Source organism: Marmota flaviventris, chromosome 12 (genome assembly GCF_047511675.1).
Source record: "Marmota flaviventris isolate mMarFla1 chromosome 12, mMarFla1.hap1, whole genome shotgun sequence".
Classification (NCBI taxonomy): domain Eukaryota; kingdom Metazoa; phylum Chordata; class Mammalia; order Rodentia; family Sciuridae; genus Marmota; species Marmota flaviventris.
The window spans coordinates 89,198,257-89,220,860 of record NC_092509.1 but is presented as its reverse complement, the minus strand read 5'-3'; the positions used below and the strand labels follow the sequence as shown (position 1 = coordinate 89,220,860).

Sequence of the window (22,604 nt, the reverse complement as noted above, 5' to 3'; positions counted from 1 at the left end):
ACAGGATTTTAGAATATTTAGGATAGTTTAAGTCTTCCCATTGTTTGACCACTATTACATTATTGTCATTTACTTAAGTCCTGTATATATTTTATGTCCAAATCACATTATAATCATTATTTTGCATAACTGACATTCACTTTTGCATTTTTGTCTCCTTGCCATTGCTAAGTATTGATCTTTCCTTTTGCATTTCCAAGTTTTCACCAGATATATCTTTATTTCACCTCTATTTCTGAAAATATCATTGAGGTGTAAGTAATTCTAGAATATTTCTTTTTAGCACTTTAGTTTTGTCTAAAAACTTTTGATTGTTTTAAGTCATTACATTTTTGTTCCTTTGTTGACAGTAATCATTTTTTTCCTCTAGATATACTCAAGTATTTTTTCTGTACTTGTAATTTTCTTTAAATTTATTTTACTTTTGTTTTGCTGAACTTATGGAATTCATAGTTTGAACGTTTTTCAGATTTTTGTAAATTGTATCCGTTATGTCTTTGCAATTTTTGTGCCAGACCCCCACTAATACAGTGCCTGAAATTTAAAACACATTAGAACTTTCCTGCATGCGTCCCATAGGTAGGATATTTTGCTGTGGCCTTCCTTGCTGCTTTTATTTTCATATATTCCATTTCTGTGTCCCCATGCTCACTAATCCTGCCATGTCCTGTGTCAAAACTCCCATTAAAAAAAAACCAAGTCATTGTTTTTTTTTTTTTTTGTTTTGTTTTGTTTTTAAGTTGTTGATGGACGTTTATTTTATTTATTTTGTTTGTTGCTGGGGATTGAACCCAGTGCTAGGCAAGCACTCTACCACTGAACTACAAAGCCCAGCCTAAGTCATTGGTTTTCGATACTGCACTTTTCTGTTTGGAGTGTTCCTGAATCCAGTTTTATTGAATCCAAATCTCTGGTGAACTTTCTAATATCTTTACTCACTTCATCTTTCCTTTCCTTCATTTCTTTAACATTTCAGTAACAGTTTTCTGAAACTATTTTTTACTTGTTTTGATACTGTGATCATCTTACTTCCACTGTCTGCTTACTATTCTTCAATTTAAATTTATTTTAAACAGATATATAAGAACATACAATTTCTACATATCTATGAAATTGCCAGTGATGTTTTCATACATGTATACATTGTGAAATATCCAAATGAGGGTAGGCATATCTGTTCTCCAACATTTTTCATTTTACTATGGTGAAAACTTTCAAAACCCTTCTTTTAGCTTTTTGAAAGGTGCAGAATGTAAATGTTATCTATAGTCACCTGCTGTGCAACAGCACACCAGAACTTCCGTCTCCTGTCTAACTGTAAGTTAACACCCATTGATCAACCTTTAATCTTCCCTTTTTCTTCTGCTCTCCACAACCTCTAATAACCACTGATCTTCTTTCACCTATATAATATCAATATGTTTTTTGTTCCATATATAAGTGAGACCATGTGGTGCTTGTTTTTTTGTGCCTGGCTTATTTCGCTTAACATAATGACCTTCAGCTCCATACATTTTGCATATGACAGTATTTAAATATTTTTATAGTGGGATAGTTTTCCATTGTGTAGATGTATAAAATTTTATTTATCAATCAGTCAATGGACACGAGGTTGTTTCTACTTATTAGCTATTGTGAATAGTACTGAATTAAACATAAGAGGGCAGATGTCTCTTTAACATGCTTTGTTTTCTTTGGACATACACCTAGAATTTGGAATTCTGGATCATCTGGTAGTTCTGTTAATTTTTTTGTGGAACCTCCATCCTGCTTTCCATTATGGCTGTAGTAATTTATATTCCCACCAAAACTGCACAAGGATTCTTTTTCTTCACATTCTTAAAGCACTTGGTATTTTTTGCCATTTTGACCCTAGCAATTCTTACTAGATTGAGGTGAAATCCCATTGTGGTTTTGCTTTGCATTTACATAATGATTAGGGATGTTGAGCATTTTTTTTCATGTATCTGTCAATCATTCAAAATCTTCATTTGAGAAATGTCTATTTAGGTCTATTGCCCATTTTAAAATCAAGTTATTTATATGCTATTGAGTTTTTTAAGTTCCTTATATATTCTGAATGTTATCCCCTAATTAGATATATAGTTTGCAAATATTTTCTTCCATCATGTAGGTTTCCTTACTACTTTGCTGATTGTTTTCATTTGCTGTGCTGAAGTCTTTTTTTTTTTTCAATTTGACACAATACCATCTATTTTTGCTTTTGTTCCTCTGTATTTGCAATGTTTTTCAAAAGATATTTTCTCATTCCAATGTCCTGAAGCATTTCTCCTGTCACCCCACCATGGTATTTTCATAATTTCTGGTCTCATATTAGATTCTTATGCATATTTCAAGTTGATTTTTAAGCTGGTGAAAGATAAAGATCTAGTTGCATTCTTGTGCATTTAGATATCCAATTTTCCCAGCACCATTTATTAAAAAGGCTTCACTTTTTCCAATTTATGCTGTGATACAACAGAATTAAGAATAAAACCAAATTTCAATAGAACATTCACTTGATAAAACTGAGTATCCCTTCATGATTAAAAACTCTGAACAAATTAGATATAGGAGACATGCATTTCAAAATAATAAAAGCCATATATACAGGAACTTCATACTGAATAGAGAGAAGCTGAAGGCTCCCTGTCTAAGGATTGGAATAAGAAAAGGATGTCCACTTTAACTATTTATATTCAAAATTATACTGGAATCCTAGCCAGAACATTCAGGCAGGAGAAATAAGACATCCAATTTGGAAATCTGTAGATGACAGTTCATACATATAAAATTATTAAAACTTCATCAAAAAACTATAAGAATTAATAAACAATTTCAGCAAAGTTGCAGTATAGAAATTAGTAATATTACTATACTCCAATGGAGAATTATCTGAAGTAGAAATAAAAAAAAATAATTCCATTTACAAGAGTGACCAAAAGAAGTACCTAGGGATAAATTTAACTAACAAGATGAAATATCTCTATAATGGTAACTGTAAAATATTGATGAAATTTTGTAGAGGTCACAAAAGTTTTAAAACATTCTCTGCTCATGGCTTACCAAATAAATATGATTAAAATGTCCACACTACTAGAAGCAATCTATACATTCAATGAAATCACTATCAAAATATCAATGACATTCTTCACAGAACTAGAAAACAATTTTAAAATCTGTGTGGGATATAAAATCTCCATATAGCCAAAGCAATCTTGAGCAAAAACAAGAAAATGGAAGACATTTTACCACCTAACTTCCAAATACACTACAAATCTTATATAATCAAAAGAGCATTGTACTGTCCTTAAAAAAAAAAAAAAAAAAAAAAGACATATAGACTGATGGAATAGAACAGAAAGCCCAGATAGACAAATTTATAGTCAACAAATAATGGTTTGTTATCTATACTCCTATAAGTTAATGAGAACTTTATGTCCATTATATATAAATGACCTGAAGTGTTTAAGAAAATGTTTCAATGCACAAGACATCATCCTTTCAACTACTTAATGATTTTTTTTCAGAAGACACTATTGAGAGATGATCATTTTAGGATTATATCCTCAGGATATGAACTGGACTTGGTTCTTTTTTGCTTTGGGTGTGGCCCTTGAGCACTTTCAATTTCAGACCTGGTGAATTACTTGCATCTCCAGGCCTGTAACACTTCAGAAGATACAATTCTACCATTGAAAATTTTTTAGTTTAATGGTGAAGTCACCTTCTACATTTTAATGGAAAATAAGGGAAATGTCTAAAATAGATTCTGGCTTCACACTTAAGACAATGTAAGCCCCCCAAAAGTTTTCTGTAACCTGATGTGACCACAAATATTTCTTCCGGTTTCTCTATCTTAGAGTAGCAGGATTTTCCATGGGCTAATAGATTTGCAGCTTTGAAATCTGCCATGAGTTGATAAATGTGGCCTATGAAAAGCAGTTGTAGAAACTTAGTGTCAATTCATCATTTTCTCCAGAGTTCTCCAACCTTGTCTGTTTGGTTATCAAACCCCTTCTGTAACAGTTTTTTTTTTTAATTATTTTACTGTAAATTGACAAATTATAATTGCATTTATTAGGTGAATAATTTGATATTATGATGTATATTTATAACATGAAATGACTAAACCTAGGTAAATAATCTATCACTTCAAATACCTATCTTTTTTGTAGTGAGAATATTTTAATAATTATTCTCATAGCAATTTTAAGTGTATAATTTGATATTATTTAACTGTAGTCATCAAGTTGTGCAAATATCTCTCAAAACCTTAATCCTCCTATTAAACTAAAATTTTGTAGTTAGTCCACCATTTCTCAGTTTTTCCTATACCTAGCCTCTGATAACTACCATTCTTATCTCTGCTTCTATGAATTCAACTGTTTTAATGCACTATTTAAATCAAAATATATTTTACATAAATCTAAATATGTTAACTTTTCCTAAATCTATTTACTACCCATTTATTTATAATTTTATTGTTCTCATTGTTCATTTGAAAGTTAATCATGCCTAACAATTTTGACCAAATTCTACACAATTATATTCACCATACTATGGAAATTTTTAGTTCTTTTATTTGAATATTACATATGGTCCTATCAAAAATAAACATTTTATTTTTGTTTTGAGGAATCCTTTAATCATATTGTTTAATGTTCAATGCTTTATAAAATGTAGACTTTTAAAGGTAAATGATAGACTGTTCAAGTTTATGCAGCCAGTAAGAATTTTGAAGACATATACATGAACTCACAAAAATTTAGAAATAACAAACAAAAAATCCAGACTATCAACGTGAAATTCATCTAAATTTGATAACATGAGTAGTTAATTGAAGGTGAGCACACATGAAAATTGTTTTCCTGTAAAGGTGCAGAACAAATGCTGCCTACATTTCACGTCACAAGTGAAACTCAAAGTCAACTAGAAAAGTCGAAATAAGCATGAAAGGGATCAGTTGATAAATTATTGTGTTGATAACTCAAGAACTTTTAATAAGTGACTAATAGATCCACTAGATAGTGCCAATAGCACATATTAATACACAAAGGACAATATATTCTTCCAGGAGAAAACTAAATAACCACTAATAAAAGCAATATGAATGTCTATTTGAAATAATAACAAACAAAAAACTTTCAAACTATGCAGCAGATTCTTTCAGTAGGATAAAACAGTCTTTTCAACATCTTTTGGTCAATGATAAAATGTATAAAATATATATCATACCTGATTCCTCAAAGTCACTGTTGTAGGCTTTCCAGGTTTCAGTTATTCGAAGAAGATTCTCTTCCATGGCTTGGATGTCCATAGAAGGGCAGTTACATTCTGGAAATTTGGGACCACACTGACACCAGCAGTCATTATCCTTGCAGATAAATTCTCCCTCTGAATTGCAAGCAATGTAGCTCAAAGCTGCTTGTACAAAACGTTCCTGAAGATAGTCTGGAAGGAGTACTTGAAGCCCTTGAAGAATAAGCAAAGTCATCAAACAAGTTTACTTTATAAAGAAAAAAAGTGCAAAATATGTATTTATAACATTAAGTAAAAACAGTACAAATTTTAGTACATTATGAACGTATGTATAATTTAAAATTATTATTATAAAGTTATCTATAAAATTGTAAATATTTATAGTTCTTTCAACACATATGCTGACTCTATGACCTTTTCAAATGTATTTGATTGGATCTTTGTTGCAATTAATCACAATATTTAGTTAGTTTTATGCAATGTAGATAAAGCCTTTTCTTTTGTAACATTGAAAATATATGTATGCATTTATTTTCCACTGTTTGATTTCAAATGATTTTTAATATCTTCATTTTCCTTTCAGAGTATCAATCTACAGCAACACACATATGATACAATGGGTTTTAGTGAAAGAGTTCTGGAAAGTTCTTGGTAAAGCTTATTCCATTTTTTTCAACAATGCAGAACTTATATACTTGTATTGTTTAGGAGTAGCAACAATTGACTACAGAGGAGCAGATGGACTGATTTAGTTATTTCACAGTTCATTTCCTTGGCACGTACAAAGAGCCCCAGTGACATAGCTCATTACTTTTCTGGATTCAAGTTTTATAAAGTTACTCTCTTTAGAAAAGTATCAACAATTTAAAAAAAGCTAAAAATTAATATTGGGGCTTCACAATTATTCTAAGAAAATCAGGGTTTCACTATCAGTATTTTTTGCTACATAAGAAAATTTAATTAGAAGGATAAAAATGAATTCAAAACTAAGGGACAATTTGGCCCACACTAAATTATTATTTATGATGAAATGGATCTTTATAATTTTTTTGTTTCCTTCAAAAAAACATCATTTCTGTACCCTTGACTATTATCTATGAATTTGATTTACTAAATATCACCAATTAATATTTAAGAAAAAAGTCTACTTTGTAAATGCGTTATAAACTATACTTATATCATTCTTTCAGATAAACTCTGTCTTTATTAGCCAAAAAATCACTTTATGCACTTATAAATTCACATTTTTATTAATTTTTATTCTGTCTCAAAAAATATTTAATACCTGTCATTTGAAAGGTAATTGTTATGTAAGGAACAAATGTGAAGATGTCAAAGTATTTGTAGTATGTTTAAGAAAAATAATGATTGACTATATAATAATATTATAGCTACATAATAACTCTCACAATAGGATACATGTAATTCAGTAGATACAATTAATTGGATAAACAATTAATATAGGGCTCAGGAAGGCTAAAACCATTTTTCATAGATAGTTCTCAATATCGAGTGGTTAGTTCTCCATGTCAAAGGAGAACACATTTACAGCATCACACACAAATAGAAGAATACATTCTTTAAATAGCAATTAATAGTATTGTTTCAATGGACAAGGTCTATAACAATGGAATAAGTGAGTTGTTAAGAAAAAACATTTGGAGTAATGTAATTGGTATTCCTGTATGATGGTAAAGGCATGAAATTAATTCACTTGGATTTAAGTGACTTAATCCTATAGGATACTCTGAGTAGTACTTATCTGGAAGTGAAAGGTATAAATAAAAAATGATTAATTTCCCCAGAAGGTTTTACAAAATTTAAACCAGACAAATAATGATGGAATGGGAAAATGAGAATGTACTAGACAATATTTTATTTGATGTAGGTGAAATGTGTCAGATGACTCAGAGGCATCAAGTAGTAAAGTAAAAAATACTTCCACTCTCTCATTAGTGCACTGTAGAAATACCTAGGGATTTCTTCTGAAAACATTCCTTTAAGAGCTAAAAATAGACTTAATAAGTCTGAGTGTGTGTTGCCAGGACTCAAGAATTACAATACACTTACTAAAACATTAATTGTGTGTGGATCAGATATTTGCAAACTATTGGTCTATGTTTCAGCTTTGATTTTATAAAAAGAAAGAAAGAAAGAAAGAAAGAAAGAAAGCAATTTATAAAATTGCATTACAATTGTGTAGGATACTTGTAGAAACAGAAAAGAATGAAGTTATTGGGGGAGGAATGATTGGCAGCAAAAAAAAAAGAGTTCAGTTTTAAACATACAAGTTTATCTGCTCTTGTTCTCTCTTTCTCTCTCTCTCTCTCTCTCCACACACACACACACACACACACACATATACACATATATATATATATATATATATATATACATATATATATATATATATATACATATATATATATACATATATACATATATATATATGTATATATATATATATGTATATATATATATGTATATATATATGTATATATATATATATATATATATATATATATATATATATATATAAACATTTATGTGTTTGTACTCATACACAAAAGCATGCATGTACACACATCTAATGCTCATAGATGGAAACTAAGATTCTGAAATATCAAACTAAAAATAAAAATGGGGGAAATAGGTTTAGAGATAAGGCATTTAAAACTTTGTTATTTTATAACTGTACCATTAGCAAAATTTACAAACGATACCTAGAGAGGTAATTGCCTTGGAAGTCAACTCAGAGTAACTTAGTGTTGCCCAATGGAAAAATTTTTAAATGTTCAGAAACAAGATAATAGAAATAGTGACCACACTGTCATTAGGGAAGGTCTACTGATACTCTTGGAAACTGATCACAAAGCCTGGGAGTTGACTGTAAAAACCAGGATGGGAGAAGCAGGGCAGGTATACATGCCGTGAAGTAACACATGGATGCTTCCAGTGTTGGAGGACATGTCTGTTTTGAAATAAAGTTCTCATTGAGAGCAAGTGGAAAGCTTATAAATATTTAAGATAATCTGTTTCAAGGCATTAAAAGGTTAACTAGGCAGTAAGAATTTGTGGGGCTAACATGGTGAGAAGGGAATCAAACTCCATGGGAGTGAGTCAAACATTGAACACACATATTTTTTTTTTCCTTAGAATTTTTCCCAGTAACAAGGCAAAAATTGTCACTTTGAACTAGCCATGCCAGATATAGTAAATACATAGGGGTTTCTAAAACCAAGATGAACTATAAACCCAAAGAGAAAAGACAAATGGGACAAGACAAGCCAAACATATTAGCTTTCACCAGACCTGAAGCATAATTTCAATGGGCTCAATTTAAAATGGATTACCATACTTTTGGAAATCTGAAGGAAAAAAAGAACATTAATATTGTTGAATCACTTTTACAAATCTAAAACATAACAACAATGATCTAAAGACTCTCAACCATGAAACTAAAAGTTAATTATAATCACATGCTCAAAAATTAAATAAGAGAACAGACAAGTTTGGTAAGTTACTAGAAATTATAAGTAACAATCAAGTGTATATTCTGTGAGTGAAAATACATCAATTGGAATTAAGAAGCATTGATTAATAGCAGAATAGGTACAGCTGAAAGATAGTAAGCTGTGTCAGAAGAATGTATTTAAACAAGATGATGAAAAAGGACATAATTAAGTTGCCATAAAATTTTTCTAGCCTTCATTAAATATGTCCATAGTAGGTCATTTCTATTATATTATAAATATGTGTATATTAAAATGTTATGGTATATCTATGTATGCACCAAATGGAATTTAATCCTGGTGATCAACATTTAATAATTCTTTCAAAAAATAAAACATAAACAATAATAGTATATGTAATATAGAGATGCACACACATATATTCTCTCCTGAAGTCACTTCATTGCAACATACCTAATATTCTCCTCAAATATTTTATTCATAAACATCTCACCTTATTCATAGTCATACTTTTCTATTATGAAGGGAGATTACCTAAAATACATGTATGCATGTATATTTCCTGAGAAATTTAAATTAAATTAGGTAAAGTGTTACATTATAGATATGCCATACATAATTTCATGACAATAAAATTTTTAATATTAAAGAAATCCTTATGGGATTATCATAGGAATCACTAATAACATATAATTCTCTAGAATTAACTTTAAATATTGATAAATAACTTTTACGAATGGTGATAAAAATAGTGTTATAAAGAAGTATCATTCAATTATTGTTGTAATGAAAAAGTTGCATAGTGTTTCATTTTTTAAAATTATATTTAATTATCTAATAGTAACCTATTTTTTCCTGTCAATTTTGTTGAAATAAATTGGAAACCAACTAACCTGAAAATTATTTGTAATTCAGTTATATGGATCATTCACTTTCTCAATTTCTGAGAATTTTACTAAAAAGTTACTATCAAGACTTAAGCAACTTTTAATTACTACTGTATCCTTTCACTTAGAGGTACTTGGTTTCATAAGATACAATCATAAGGGGTTGAGAAACTTGAAATATTAATTGCAATATATATTTTCCAATACTATGACTTTTTATCATATATCTTAAATATATTTTCATCAATAGTTTGGAGTTATAGATATGGTTTTATCAATTCTCAAAAAACATCTGCTCAGAAACTCTATTGGCAAAGTCAAATTGCAAGGTCAAACAAGCAAAAACATCCAGCTTTCTCACTAGTAGCAAACATTTGATTTCATTTTCATTAATTTTAGTGAAAATTAATATTTTTACTCTTTTCATATGTGGTGTTATTATCGACAAAATAATTAACAATTTCTTATATTAGTAGATAGGTCATGGATTTTTGTTCTGAATGTATTGCCTAATGTTATTGCCATCAGTAGTTATTAATGCATCCTTTGCTTTGCTCTGATAAAATTCTACTTTACAAGCAATTATTTTTCTTCTATAACAGTAGAGTTTTAGAAGATGATCTTTACAGAAAAACTCACACATCTAGACTCCTTTCAATAATATATATGCATTCCAAACATCCCCAAACAATCTCATTAACATTGTAGAACTTCATCTTCTACTTATCAGACAAAAATATACACAAAAACAAATTATCTCTATTTATGTTTATCATCTACATATATATCCATAACAATCTATCCATTCAACCAAGTCGCTAACAAAGTGTTATAGACAAAGACCTAAAGTGGATTCTTAGCAATATCAATTTTTTCAATTGATTTATGCAGTGACCCAGGTTTAGGAATTTTTTTCCCCTTCAAAGGAATGCATGATGATAGCATTGATCCTGAATTGCTAAAGAGTTTGAATTTTTTTATAAAATAAAGATGAGAAGATAAATCAAGATGATACTGGGACTGTAATACAAATCAAATTTAACAAAGAGTAGATAGGATGCTGAAGATCTTGAGACTGGTTTCCAAAAATAATCCTGGAAAGATTCTTTACCCTCACATGTACAAACAGAATTAGAATAAACAATTGAAAACACAGGTCCAGCAAGTAAAAAAAAAATGTGAATATTATAAATGAGAGTTTCTGAATCATATAAATTAGAAGCATAGAAATAATATTTATACAAAAGGAAAGTGTTCCTATCTTTTCTTCTTTTTTAGGAGAGAATATTGAGGTTTTAGTTTCATGATATAAAATTATTTTGAAACTGTGATAATTTATAGACAATAAAATCCAATGTCTCATTAATATATATTTTAAACAAACCAATAAAATAACCAAGAAAAACGGTTTAAGCATGTATTGTCATTTTTTATCAAACTTAATAATTCTGATTGAAAGTTAATCCATACATCGGAAAGGAGTAAGAAGTAGAGATTACAAGTAATATTGCATTTCTATTTAAATTAGAGAAAATATTTCAATAACTTAAATCTAAAATTACATTAATAAATCAGATAGCTTTTATAGAAAACTGAATACAGTACATACAACTCTAATATGCAAAATTCAAAATGTATACAAAAGAATAATAAGTCAAGATTTCCACTTGGATCACTCAACTTATTTTGAGCAATGAATGTCAACATAAATATTTTTCTGAGCTAGTTCAACTAATAAATGTGTAAACATATGTATTCATTAACTTTTTTTGCCTTTAAAAATGAGGAAATATCCATACCCATATGAACTTTTGGAATATGATTAATGCTGTTATGATTAACAGTCTATATTGAAACATTTACCAAAATATGATAAAAGAAAACATGGCAAATCATCACCATTATCACAAAACAAATCTCTACAATGGAAATAATGTGAATACAGGTATTTTCTTAACATATTATCAAGTACATTTTTATTTAGCTGAAAAAATTCAGCACTGGCTGACATACTAAGTTAAATTTAAAATGCCAACAGTTCATTTTACACTGTAAACAAATATGGTTTTAACTTTCACAAGAATCTATTCGTAAAAAAGTCATATCTCAGGCAAGCCCATGCAGAAATCATTGTTTATTGAGACGATTATCATATACAAGAATAATATTGCTAAGATATATTTTCAATGGCTATAATATTAATCAGGGAAGAAAGTCAAGTTTTGACATTTTCTTTATCTGGCCTAGAATGTTCATATAGGCCAAAAATTATGATATTAGTCTTTTATAAATGTAAAAAAATACACATAGTATGATATTTATGGCTTCTTTTAAAAATATAAAAGAAATCACAACAGGGTAATTTTCCATCCAGAATCATGGAGCATTAATAAAAATTTTACCTACGTACCTTGCAATTGAATCTTATTCTCAGGACTTTGAACCAGAACAGAACTCACAGAATCTAGGTTGTCATAATTACTGCAGCCAAGAGGACCCGTCCGTGTTTCTGTTACCTGACAAACAAAGAATCAACCTTATTATATAGATCAGATTTTGCAATGTTCTTTCAGATCAGTGTAGTTGTCACATACTCACATTATACATTTGATGGTAAACATCACTAAAAGGTCTAGGATCTGATATATACTAGTAATAAATATATTTCCACTTTCTCTCATTTGGTCAGGGATAAATCTTCTGGGAAAATAATGGAAGCAAAACTCACATTAGGTCTCATATTTTATCAAATATAGAGCAATTGTTTTTAGGATAGAAATATTTTTTTTTTTGTTTTTGTTTTGTACTAGGGATTGAACCTAGAGGTGCTTAACCACTAAGCAACATCCCCAGCCAATTTTATAATTTTATATACATATATATATATATATATATATATATTTTTTTTTTTTTTTTTTTTTTTTTTAATTTTGAGACAGGGTCTTGCTAAGTTCCTTAGAGTCTTGCTAAATTGCTCAGGCTAGATTGAACTTGCTACCTCCTGCCTCAGCCTTTTGAATCACTGGAATTATAGGAATGTGCCACCACTTGTGCTAGAAAAAAAAAATTAACTCATGAAAATTGCCTTTTGTTTGTTTTCTCAATAAATCAGAGCCATCCGCCAAGCTACTTTTAAAAAAACTCATTTTATTATTTTATTCTTCTACTTATGTTAGCATCAAAGTCTAAACCATCTGGCTTGTGTCTGTACTATATCTCCTCAACAGCAAATTTATCTCCCTGTCCTACAAAACAACCTCAGTTCTATGCCTTTGTTTCCATATCCCCACCTCAACCCTTCCTGGGTTAGAGAGGTTCTTGTGTAAATGCACAGACAATGGCGAAGAGAAAGAAACACATGCAACATAGGGGAAACCAAAGCAAGAAAGTGGCAAGGTCACTACTGAGTAAGTAAGGTCATTTTATTTCATTACAGAGAATCTTTTTTGTTTGTTTGTTTCTGTTACTGTGTTATTGAGAATAAATGTATGAAAAAATAATAAACTGTTGAACTATTCTTCAATTGAACTATTTCTTCAATTTTTTATATTTAAGGATCCTATATATCTTATTAGTGTCAACTCTAATAAATGTGTCCGTATTTTTAAATGTGCATATATTTTAGTTTCAAATTAATAATGAAGTGAAATATAAATGAAAAGAAAAAAATGAAAATGAAATTATGATACAGATATTTCTGTAGAGGTTCTAAGTCTAACAAAAATGAACTGTGTAGATGTATCACTGATAGGTTGAAGTTTTTTTTTTTTTTTTTTTTTTATTGTTGGTTGTTCAAAACATTACATAGTTCTTGATATATCATCTTTCACACTTTTCTTCAAGTGGGTTGTGAACTCCCATTTTTAGCCCATATACAGATTGCAGAATCACATCAATTACACATCCATTGATTTACATATTGCCATACTAGTGTCTGTTGTATTCTGCTACATTTCCTATCCTCTACTATCCCCCCTCCCCTCCCCTCCCCACCCCTCTTCTCTCTCTACCCCCTCTACTGACCTTCATTTCTCCCCCTTGTATTATTTTTCCCTCTCCCCTCATTTCCTCTTGTATGTTCTTTTGTATAACCCTGAGGGTCTCCTTCCATTTCCATGCAATTTCCTTTTTCTCTCCCTTTCCCTCCCACCTCTCATCTCTGTTTAATGTTAATCTTCTTCTCATGCTCTTCGTCCCTACTCTGTTCTTAGTTACTCTCCTTATATCAAAGAAGACATTTTGCATTTGCTTTTTAGGGATTGGCTAGCTTCACTTAGCATAATCTGCTCTAGTGCCATCCATTTCCCTGCAAATTCTATGATTTTGTCATTTTTTAATGCAGAGTAATACTCCATTGTGTATAAATGCCACATTTTTTTAATCCATTCGTCTATTGAAGGGCATCTGGGTTGGTTCCACAGTCTTGCTATTGTGAATTGAGCTGCTATGAACATCGATGTAGCAGTGTCCCTGTAGCATGCTCTTTTTAGGTCTTTAGGGAATAGACCAAGAAGGGGAATAGCTGGGTCAAATGGTGGCTCCATTCCCAGCTTTCCAAGACATCTCCATACTGCTTTCCAAATTGGCTGCACCAATTTGCAGTCCCACCAGCAATGTACAAGTGTACCCTTTTCCCCACATCCTCGCCAGCACTTGTTGTTGTTTAACTTCCTAATGGCTGCCAATCTTACTGGAGTGAGATGGTATCTTAGGGTGGTTTTGATTTGCATTTCTCTGACTGCTAGAGATGGTGAGCATTTTTTCATGTACTTGTTGATTGATTGTATGTCCTCCTCTGAGAAGTGTCTATTCAGGTCCTTGGCCCATTTGTTGATTGGGTTGTTAGTTATCTTATTGTCTAATTTTTGGAGTTCTTTGTATACTCTGGATATTAGGGCTCTGTCTGAAGTGTGAGGAGTAAAGATTTGTTCCCAGGATGTAGGCTCTCTATTTACCTCTCTTATTGTTTCTTTAGCTGAGAAAAAACTTTTTAGTTTGAGTAAGTCCCATTTGTTGATTCTAGTTATTAACTTTTGTGCTATGGGTGTCCTATTGAGGAATTTGGAGCCCGACCCCACAGTATGTAGATCGTAGCCAACTTTTTCTTCTATCAGACGGCGTGTCTCTGATTTGATATCAAGCTCCTTGATCCATTTTGAATTAACTTTTGTGCATGGTGAGAGAAAGGGATTCAGTTTCATTTTGTTGCATATGGATTTCCAGTTTTCCCAGCACCATTTGTTGAAGATGCTATCCTTCCTCCATTGCATGCTTTTAGCCCCTTTATCGAATATAAGATAGTTGTAGTTTTGTGGATTGGTTTCTGTGTCCTCTATTCTGTACCATTGGTCCACCCGCCTGTTTTGGTACCAGTACCATGCTGTTTTTGTTACTATTGCTCTGTAGTATAGTTTGAAGTCTGGTATCGCTATACCGCCTGATTCACACTTCCTGCTTAGCATTGTTTTTGCTATTCTAGGTCTTTTATTTTTCCATATGAATTTCATGATTGCTTTCTCTATTTCTACAAGAAATGCCTTTGGGATTTTGATTGGCATTGCATTAAACCTATAGAGAACTTTTGGTAATATCGCCATTTTGATGATGTTAGTTCTGCCTATCCATGAACAGGGTATATTTTTCCATCTTCTAAGATCTTCTTCTATTTCTCTCTTTAGGGTTCTGTAGTTTTCATTGTATAAGTCTTTCACCTCTTTTGTTAGGTTGATTCCCAAGTATTTTATTTTTTTTGAAGATATTGTGAATGGAGTGGTTGTCCTCATTTCCATTTCAGAGGATTTGTCGCTGATATACAGGAATGCCTTTGATTTATGCGTGTTGATTTTATATCCTGCCACTTTGCTGAATTCATTTATTAGCTCTAATAGTTTCTTTGTAGAGCCTTTTGGGTCTCCTAGGTATAGAATCATATCATCTGCAAATAGTGATAATTTAAGTTCTTCTTTTCCTATTTTTATGCCTTTAATTTCTTTCGTCTGTCTAATTGCTGTGGCCAGTGTTTCGAGAACTATGTTGAACAGAAGTGGTGAGAGAGGGCATCCCTGTCTTGTTCCAGATTTTAGAGGGAATGCCTTCAATTTTTCTCCATTCAGAATGATGCTAGCCTGAGGCTTAGCATAGATTGCTTTTACACTATTGAGGTATGTTCCTGTTATCCCTAGTTTTTCTAGAGTTTTAAACATAAAGGGATGCTGTACTTTGTCGAATGCTTTTTCCGCATCTATCGAGATGATCATATGGTTCTTATTTTTAAGTCTATTGATGTGGTGAATAACATTTATTGATTTCCGTATATTGAACCAGCCTTGCATCCCAGGGATGAATCCTACTTGATCATGGTGCACAATTTTTTTGATATGTTTTTGTATCCGATTCGCCAGAATTTTATTGAGGATTTTTGCATCTAGGTTCATTAGAGATATTGGTCTGAAGTTTTCTTTCTTTGAAGTGTCTTTGTCTGGTTTAGGTATCAGGGTGATGTTGGCCTCGTAGAATGAATTTGGAAGTTCTCCCTCTTTTTCTATTTCCTGAAGTAGCTTGAAAAGTATTGGTATTAGTTCCTCTTTAAAGGTTTTGTAAAATTCTGCTGTATACCCATCCGGTCCCGGGCTTTTCTTAGTTGGTAGTCTTTTGATGGTTTCTTCTATTTCCTCAATTGATATTGGTCTGTTTAGGTTGTCTATATCCTCCTGACTCAAACTGGGCAGATCATATGACTTCAGAAATTTATCGATGCCTTCACTATCTTCTAATTTATTGGAGTATAAGGATTCAAAATAATTTTTGATTATCTTCTGTATTTCTGAAGTGTCTGTTGTGATATTGCCTTTTTCATCCCGTATGCTAGTAATTTGAGTTCTCTCTCTTCTTCTCTTCGCTAGCATGGCTAAGGGTCTGTCGATTTTGTTTATTTTTTCAAAGAACCAACTTTTAGTTTTGTCAATTTTTTCAATTGTTTCTTTTGTTTCGATTTCATTAATTTCAGCTCTGATTTTAATTATTTCTTGCCTTCTACTTCTTTTGCTGTTGTTTTGCTCTTCTTTTTCTAGGATTTTGAGATGAAGCATGAGATCATTTATTTGTTGGTTTTTTCTTTTTTTAAGGAATGAACTCCAAGCAATGAATTTTCCTCTTAGAACTGCTTTCAATGTGTCCCACAGATTCCGATATGTTGTGTCTGTGTTTTCATTAATCTCTAAGAATTTTTTAATTTCCTCCTTGATGTCTTCTATAACCCATTGATCATTCAGTAACCTATTGTTCATTCTCCAAGTGATGTATGCTTTTTCCTTCCTTCTTTTATCGTTGATTTTCAGTTTCATTCCATTATGATCAGATAAGATGCATGGTATTATCTCTACTCCTTTATATTGTCTAAGAGTTGCCCTGTGACATAATATATGATCTATTTTTGAGAAGGATCCATGTGCTGCTGAGAAAAAAGTGTAACTGCTTGATGTTGGGTGGTATATTCTATATATGTCAATTAAGTCTAGGTTGTTAATTGTGTTATTGAGTTCTATAGTTTCCTTATTCAACTTTTGTTTGGAAGATCTGTCCAGTGGCGAGAGAGGTGTGTTGAAGTCTCCCATGATTATTGTATGGTGGTCTATTAGACTCTTGAACTTGAGAAGGGTTTGTTTGATGAACATAGCTGCACCATTGTTTGGGGCATATATATTTATGATTGTTATGTCTTGTTGGTGTATGGTTCCCTTAAGCAGTATGTAGTGTCCCTCTTTATCCCTTTTGATTAACTTTGGCTTGAAATCTATTTTATTTGATATGAGTATGGACACTCCTGCTTGTTTCCGAAGTCCATATGAGTGATATGATTTTTCCCAACCTTTCACCTTCAGCCTATGTATGTCTTTTCCTATCAAATGCGTCTCCTGTAGGCAGCATATTGTTGGGTCTTGTTTTGTGATCCATTCTACTAGCCTGTGTCTCTTAATTGGTGAGTTTAAGCCATTAACATTTAGGGTTATTATTGAGATATGGGTTGTTGATCCAGCCATATTTGTTTATTTATGTTACTAAACATGGTTTGTTTTCCTCTTTGATTATCCCCCCCCCTTTACTGTCCTACCTCCCACTGTTGGTTTTCATTGTTATTTTCCATTTCCTCTTCCTGTAATGTTTTGCCGAGGATGTTTTGAAGAGATGGTTTTCTAGCTGCATATTCTTTTAACTTTTGTTTGTCGTGGAAGGTTTTAATTTCATCTTCCATCCTGAAGCTTAATTTCGCTGGATACACAATTCTTGGTTGGAACCCATTTTCTTTCAGTGTTTGAAATATGTTATTCCAGGATCTTCTAGCTTTCAGAGTCTGTGTTGAAAGATCAGCTGTTATCCTTATTGGCTTGCCCCTAAATGTAATCTGCTTCCTTTCTCTTGTAGCTTTTAAAATTCTCTCCTTATTCTGTATGTTGGGCATCTTCATTATAATGTGTCTAGGTGTGGATCTCTTATGATTTTGCACATTCGGCGTCCTGTAGGCTTCTAGAATTTGGGATTCTGTCTCATTCTTCAAGTCTGGGAAGTTTTCTCGTATTATTTCCTTGAATAAATTGCTCATTCCTTTGGTATGGAGTTCTATACCTTCCTGTATCCCAATGACTCTTAAGTTTGGTCTCTTAATGTTATCCCATATTTCTTGGATGTTCTGCTCATGGTTTCTTAACAATCTTGCTGAGCTGTCTATGTTCTTTTCAAGTTCAAATACTTTGTCTTCATTGTCTGATGTTCTATCTTCTAAGTGTTCTACTCTGCTGGTAGTACTCTCAATTGAGTTTTTAAGTTGGTTTATTGCTTCCTGCATTTCTAGGATTTCTGTTTGTTTGTTTTTTATAACCTCTATCTCCCTGTATAATTGATCCTTTGCTTCCTGGATTTGTTTGTGTAATTCCTTGTCGAAGTGATCTTTCATTGTCTGATTTTGCTGTCTAATTTCTTCCTTGATACTCCAGATCATCTGAAGCATATACATCCTGAATTCTTTATCTGACATTCCATCTGCTGCAGCTGTTACCTCTTCTAAAGTTGAGCTGACCTGCATTGCTTGTAGTCCTTTCTTTCCTTGTCTTTTCATACTGCTTGCGTTTCTTTCTTCTTGGTGAAACTGTTGTGTTTTTGAAAGTTTTTCCCCCCCTATATATTTATATTGCTCTTGTATAGTTGAAAAGTCTCCCTTGCAGGTGCGGGCAGGGGCTCAGCTCTGCCCCTCCTCCAATTGGTGTGAGGTGTCTACCACGCCCGCGGACCCCTGGGCCTGATCCCCCGTTCTGTCGCAGGTCTGCCTACCTTGCAGGTGGGGGCGGAGGCTCTGCCCTGCCCCTCCTACCACGCCCGGGGACCGCTAGGCCTGATCTGCAGGTTGGTCGCAGGTCTGCCCACCTTGCGGGCTGGGTGTCAGTTCCGCTCCGCCCCCACTCCAATTGGGGTCACTTGACCACCACACAGGCGGGCTGCTGGGCCTGATCTGGGCGCGGGCGAAGGCTCTGCTCTGCCCCTACTCCAGTTGGGATGAAGTGTGTACCGCGCTGGCAGGCCGCTGGGCCTGATCCACCGGTCTGTCGCAGGTCTGCTTACCTTGCCAGCGCGGGCGGTGGCTCTGCCCTGCCCCTCCTACCACGCCTGCAGACCGCTGGGCCTGATCTGCAGGTTGATTGGTCGCAGGTCTGCCTACTTTGCGGGTGCGGGCGGCAGCCCCTCTCCTCCCCTCTGGCTCGACGACAAAGCGAGAGAGACTCGGGTATCTGTGACTCACCCTCCCTACCAGGGGACCAACTGTTTCCGTCGCCGCTGGCACCGATGAAGTTTTCACCTCGGCCGCTCTCCGATGACATCAGATCTCTGCCATGCTGGCATCCCCTGTTCTATGGCTGAATCCCATTTTCTTCTCTTCCAATAGGCGGAGCTGTGCCCTCTGAGCCGAGCTTCTGCCCTCTATGTGCTGACAGAAATCCCTGTACGGTGGCTCCTGGGAGCCTCTCAATCCTGTTAGTCCATAGCCCTTTCACTTATCCGGCCCCTCCCCCTGTTCCTCCTCCCAGCCAGCCAGCCAGGTCCTTTTCACCAGAGGCGGTTCCCCAAGGATCTGATTACACTTGCAGCCCCACCGCGTGTCCTATATCCCGAACAATGAACACCCTCTCTGTCATTCAATTAAGCCCCAGTGCTGTGGTGGGGTGATCTGGGAACCAACAGTTTAATTTTTCCGGACCCCTTTGGTGGGCACGCCCCCAGAAACTGGCGGCTAAGATCTTGGGTGTCGCCGCTGGTGTTAAGGGGAGGTGGGGATCTGGAATCCCCTCTGCTTCCCTACAGACACGCCCTCGGTGGTTTCCTGGCTGCTTGTATCTGGAGGGGGTGGGAGTCACACACCTGCTAATGTGGATTCCGCTGGGAAGGAATTCTGTCGGCGGAACTCTGGTGATGTCACCACTCTGCTATGGCGGGCCCCAGGCTCCTTGCCGGAGTGTCCGAAGGGAGGGGTGGGAATGGTCTGTCTGGTTGGTTTCAGCTCCTGGTTTGCTATTTCATGAAGGCTTGGCGAGAGACCTCTTCCTAGAGTCCCTGCACTGCTCCTGCTGCGCTGCGCCTCGGAGGCTATCCGCCCTGACGCGGGGGCCGCGTGCAGGCAGCCGACAGTCGCCGAGTCGCGTGGGCAGCGGCTGGCGGGTCTGGACCTCTGCGCTGCGTGGCGGAGATTCACTCGTCTAGCGCAGACTGTCACCTCCAAAAAATCCTTCCAATTCCCGGCCGGTCTCTCTTTAGTGGAATTTTGCTAGGAGTTTCTCAGCAAGTCGAATCTAAGCGTATCCATGCGTCTCTCTGACCCCGTTGTTGAGGAGGTACTGAAAGCACTGCCTCCCCTCTCGCCGCCATGTTGGATCCTCTAGGTTGAAGTTTTGATCACCAGGTGATAGATGAAACTCTAATTTAGGGATCTTCATTTATAGAAAAAAATGTGTTCATTCAATAGATAAACACAAAAGGAGTTGACACTGACATTATAATCGTTATTGATTATAGTCAAGGTTTTGAGAAATGGCATGCAGAGTGAGAAAAACATGCAATACATAAATTAAAATGTGTTCTTAAAACATTTCTTAGAATGTTTTTCATTTTAATTTATTCTAATCTCTGTGTTTCCTTGATTTCAATATACCGTCCCAGAAAAACAAGCAATGAATAAATTAAAATGAAAAACATTCTAAGAAATGTTTTAAGAAACACATTTTAATTTATTTAGTGCATGTTATAAAGAATATGTTGAGATCAAGAAAACACAGAGATTAGAATACATAAAGCATGTCCTCTCTACAGTGTCAAATTGGGTTGTGGTTGTAACTGAATATTCCGAATAAAAGTACAGTGCCTGAACGACTGGGAGGTTAAGGGGTACACCTGGGAGCTCAGAGCAAGGAGGATATGGCTTACCCAGCTACAGCATGTGACGTTGAACATTTCCAAAATTATATTTGAGAAAGTTGTCTTGAAAATATGTCAAACACGATTTTGGTTCTATAAAAGAATATATTTGTGAACTGTGTTTAAATTATATTGTAGAAGTCAATAAGGATGTAAAGTGTAGTAAATTTAAGAAAAAAGCAATGCATGTCATTTTCAATTATTTGTTTCAAAGTTTTCTATGTAGTTTCATTGAATTATTACCTATAATCTCACAGTTGGAGAATTTGATAAGGAGTAATAGAAAAATAATCTTCCTTATTCAAAGAGATGGCTTATAAGTAATTATATAAACAAAGTACAGATTCAAGTGTGCTTACAGTAAAATAAAAAGTGTACAGATAATTTACTTGGAAATAAACAATCTTGGCTACTTCATATCAAACTTCCCTACAGTATTATATGTTCAAAATATGATGATTGCCTCATGATGATTATCATGGCATAGTAATGTATTGGAGTTTTGGGATTAATTCATGAAAGATTAGTTGAAGAAAAACAATCTTAAGTGAAAAAAGAAAACAATGAAAAGAGGACAAACAAAAGAAGAGTAAAACAACAAATATTATATCCAAACAAAAATAGTATTATTAGAGTCAACTGTCTTCAAATTTACATATTATATATTAAAAATATTTCCTTGCAAAATTCTTATAATGATATATAATTTTTATAAACAGATGAAAAGAACACACCTGGGCTCCAAATACTCACTGGAGAAGAATTTATCCCAGACAAAATGCTTACAATTTGGTGAATATGAAATGAGATAGTTTATTAAAAGACTTTACTGTGGTCTTGTCCCATAGCAATTACTTCAAAATATGTGTGAAGAGTTAAATGTTTACTATAAAAACACCAAGGCACAAAAATAACTCTGGTAGGAATATCCCAGAATTATTCCTCTTCTAGCACCCAATCAAGGTTGTATTATAATACTTTTTCTGATATCAATACTGGATGCTACTATGTTTATTTTTAGACAGAGACAGGATGCTTCATTTTTAATCATACCAAATCAAGTTCAGCCTTGAATCAAACTATGCAAAAATTTTTCCCCAAAGTCACATTAATATGTAGTCAATGCCTAATACAGAAAGAATATTCCATAATGACACTAAGTGAGAAATATTGCTTAAGGAAAAATGAGCCATTCAAGTCCATAGGACAGAAAAGAAAAACAGCGTTAATATAAAACCAGAAAAAGTTTGTCATCCTTTGATATAGAATACACTTGAGGAGTCTATCCAAAAATATAAGTACATGAGAAAATGTTTTCATATTGAATGAAAAGGGTAAGAGAAAAAGTTTATGTGCTTTGTAAAATTATACATACACACATATATTTTATTGAGATCTGTGACTTATTGCTCTAGACTTCTTTCAACATGAAGCAAAATACTTGTTCATCATTGTCAAAATGATAAACTGATTATTGTTTCCTCAACAATTCAATAAAATGCATGATCATATAAATACTATATAC

General features: G+C 33.5%; 1 protein-coding gene across 2 annotated transcripts in view; it reads right to left on the bottom strand.

The window, feature by feature from the left end:
* Brinp3 (BMP/retinoic acid inducible neural specific 3) overlaps positions 1-22,604 on the bottom strand; it is a 361,370-nt gene that overhangs the window by 117,330 nt on the left and 221,436 nt on the right. For both annotated transcript variants that reach the window (XM_027948824.2, XM_027948825.2), the window contains 2 exons: positions 12,033-12,138; positions 5,239-5,475 (listed from right to left, as the gene is read on the bottom strand). In XM_027948824.2, the coding sequence (XP_027804625.1) occupies positions 5,239-5,475; positions 12,033-12,138 (343 nt within the window). The remainder of the gene's footprint in view (positions 1-5,238; positions 5,476-12,032; positions 12,139-22,604) is intronic.